Source organism: Phaethon lepturus, unplaced genomic scaffold (genome assembly GCF_000687285.1).
Source record: "Phaethon lepturus isolate BGI_N335 unplaced genomic scaffold, ASM68728v1 scaffold28869, whole genome shotgun sequence".
In the NCBI taxonomy this organism is placed as follows: Eukaryota; Metazoa; Chordata; class Aves; order Phaethontiformes; family Phaethontidae; genus Phaethon; species Phaethon lepturus.
Genome location: NW_010561729.1, coordinates 5,346 through 8,666, shown reverse-complemented (window position 1 = coordinate 8,666; position 3,321 = coordinate 5,346). Strand labels below are relative to the sequence as shown.

The 3,321-nt window shown below is 42.2% G+C and overlaps 1 protein-coding gene across 1 annotated transcript in view; it reads right to left on the bottom strand.

The window, feature by feature from the left end:
- Window positions 1–3,321, bottom strand: part of TIMM17A (translocase of inner mitochondrial membrane 17 homolog A (yeast)) — a 5,591-nt gene that overhangs the window by 915 nt on the left and 1,355 nt on the right. Inside the window, exons 2-4 of the mRNA XM_010294079.1 lie at window positions 2,744–2,807; window positions 1,315–1,443; window positions 822–932 (exon numbers count right to left, since the gene is read on the bottom strand). Coding sequence (XP_010292381.1) covers window positions 822–932; window positions 1,315–1,443; window positions 2,744–2,807 — 304 coding nt within the window. The remainder of the gene's footprint in view (window positions 1–821; window positions 933–1,314; window positions 1,444–2,743; window positions 2,808–3,321) is intronic.

Sequence of the window (3,321 nt, the reverse complement as noted above, 5' to 3'; positions counted from 1 at the left end):
CAGATTACCCTCCTTCTCTAAAGCCAATTAATTTCTTTTTTTTTTTATTAAGAACAGAAATTGTTATAATTTAAATTAAACAATGAACGTCAGTGAACAAACCTGAGAGAGGAAGCCTCTCAGGAATCAGTGGCTTGCTACCAATCCTTTCAACATTAGTGTTTTTTTCCGTGTTCCTCCCAAAATAAGGTGGGGCAATCGAGGTATTAAGTATTTTGCACAAGCAAGTATTTACACAAACGTTTATCCACTCGGCTAACTGACCTCAGCTTGCATTTTACTTAGGAAAAAAAAAGGGGGGGGGGGGTGTCTAGTTTTTGAAGCAGTTTAGAAAAAAAACACCACCATCACTCCCCTTCCTTGAAATCTTTCATCTGTAACTGGTGGGTGATCTTTATCACCTCATTTAAACCAGGGTTGCCCACACATTCGCACACAGACGGCAGTGAGTCTGCCAGCGCCATCCCTCTTGCCCGCAACTGCCACTTCCTGTTCCCTCAAACCTGTCGCGTCACCCACCACTGACTAAAATATTGCTGCCACCATCTGACAGGGTTGTGTGGCTGCATCAGGGGACAGCGGAGCAGGAGCCATGGACAGCAGGGACGTCCCTGCTCTCAGCCATGCAGCCTCCAGTCGCCCAATGGGCAGGAGCTGATGATAATTTCATCTCATCAGCAACGTGCGGCTCCTCCTCGACTTTCTGCAGCCCTAGAAGCAGGCAACCCGCAGAGTAGATTTACCCTGTGATAAGACTGATGACTGGAAGAGGTACGTTAGTAAAGACCGCACTATAAAAGCCTTGTCTGATGGCTCCTTACCATTTGGAAACTGTGTGGAGGCAAATCTCGTTAACAGAATACCAGCTCCTTCAATTAAAGCTAGGAGAATTCCTCCCATCGCAGCAGATCCCACCATGGCAACAGGCCCATCTAAAAATAAAAAGCACCAAACAATACTTCTTACTTCTTTGGTGCACTACTTTGCATGTTATAGCTCTCTTTCTTTAGTTATAATCTCTCCTATAAGCAGTAATTCTGCATCCATTAAGCCTCATTAGCATCACCAATAAAAGGATAATTACTGGGCAACTCCCCCCCCCAAGGAAAGAAAGGAACATCGGTAATGTTTGAGAACATAATTATTACTTTCATAAGCACAGGACAAAAGTTTCAGATTATCTAGCAGTTTCTCTAGGAAAGTAAATTCCAATTTGGGCATGACAGACTCTTGCTTCACTATAACAATGAGTACTCTACATTTAGAATACAAAAGTTTTTCAATTAATATCCTCCCAGGTGCTCAGTTTCTTACTTCTTGCAGCTAATATGGCTCCAGTCAGGGCTCCACTTGTGATTGAATTCCACGGATCTTCTTTCCCTCTCATTCTGACCATACTGCAGTCAATCATGGAGAAGAGACCTCCCCAGACAGCAAAGCTACCTGTAAAAAAACAAACAAGAAACCACCAAAAACCAGTTTAGAGAAAGCAGACAAGCCAGCCACACTGCAGCCATATAATCAAGAGATGGTGTAGTATTAGCATGCTTGCTTTCAGACATGGAAGTATACTCAAACTCACAAAGAACCAAACATAGGTTAAAATCAACACTGAGAAAAATTCTCAACTTGCCAGGTGACACACATTACACACACACACACTTTATAGATAATCTCAGTAATTTACATTTAATGATGGAAAGGTTATCAAACAGTGATTATAATGGAACTTCCATCCTAATAAAGCCAGATTAGCTCAGGGAACTTCCGTATTTTTCACTTTTTAAACATATTTCCTCAGAGAATGATGCAGAATAATTTCACATTTTATCCTAATCCTGTTTCTGGCATCTCAGAAGATCAGTACTGGCCAGTGTTGTACAGCAGATGCAAGGAGAATGCAGGTTTTCAGAATGCAAATTCTGAAATCTTTTAACAATGATGTGTATTATAAACTAAAATAAATATTGATCTCCAGACTCATTTGGGAGAAACTACTATTTAGAGTAAGTTCAGCCCTTCTTAATTTAAGATATCGTAATGCTTTATACCAGCTAAAAACCAGGAGGTGCCCCTCTCTGTGCAGTCACCACAGGCTGCGGCCATAAAGCCTTTTCAGTCTGTGGCTCTGATTTCTTTAAGTAGTTCTGCTGCAGATGACATTTCCCCGCTCAACACCGCTCTCCAGTTTTCTCCTTCTGTAATGTATTAACCCAATTTGCCTGTCAGAATGGCATAACGGCACGGCGCAATGCGTGACCACAGTGAGACCTTTAAAAGGGCACGACGTCACTTTGGCCAACGCTGCAGTTTTGTGATTTTTCGACATTTACGCACAAAATTCACATCACAAAAATGACTGAAATGTACCTAGCTGACTCCAGGGGAACAGTCTGAAACCCTATCCAGATCCACCCAGTTTGATCATTTCTTTTCATGAGGAAGTTTTGTTTATTTTAAAACCCTGCACACAATGCACAGGTCCCCAGGCAGCTCTGCACAGAGCTGGTTAAAATATGACAAAATTATTAACTCTGGCCTACCACTCCACAAACACAAGCATGTTTCCTCCAAACCAAACTAATTCTGGAGGCACCAGAACCATATTTACTCACTGTTTGGAGTAACAAACCCCACTGAAATGCAGCTGGCCCACAGCTCAGGTGTCACTGCACTTTATATTCCCAAACCAGGTTATCTACCAACAGTCAACCGACTGCAACAACAATTCAAGATTCATTACCTCCCAGTTGTGGAGCTCTTGTTTTAATAGCTGTCAAACTTCCCCGCAGCCGGTGGTTTACACCCTACGATAAAAGAGAAATGACAGTTAAAATAAGAGTGAAGTCTTACAGCCAGCCTGACTGTATATAGCAAAAACTTGCCACAAGTCCAATATATTTCTAAGCACCCTCAACAGCTTGTGATCAGGCGTTGACAGAAACTGCATTTACATATACTTTAGTATTTATCAGTCCCTTATAACATACCTGTCAACTACAGAAATGAAATACAGCCATCAGGCGATAAACAATTTGAGTTCAAAGTTTGAGTGACCTAGCAGGGACTGAACAGGACATTTAAAGTAACACTTCTAGCAAAAGCAGCTTTTTTTTTTTTCTTCATGTGTATCATTTCTTTGTTCCTATCTGATGCCTGGTCACTTCACGCAGTTTGCACACAAGATGCCAGCGGAGCAAACAGCAGCATCAGGAGCAGGTAACTGCAGAGGGCACTCTGTCCATGGGGAACAGGAAAGAGGGCCTTGGGGCTGCGTTAGAGGGAAAATGCATGCTGTCATATCACATTTGCATCAGCATT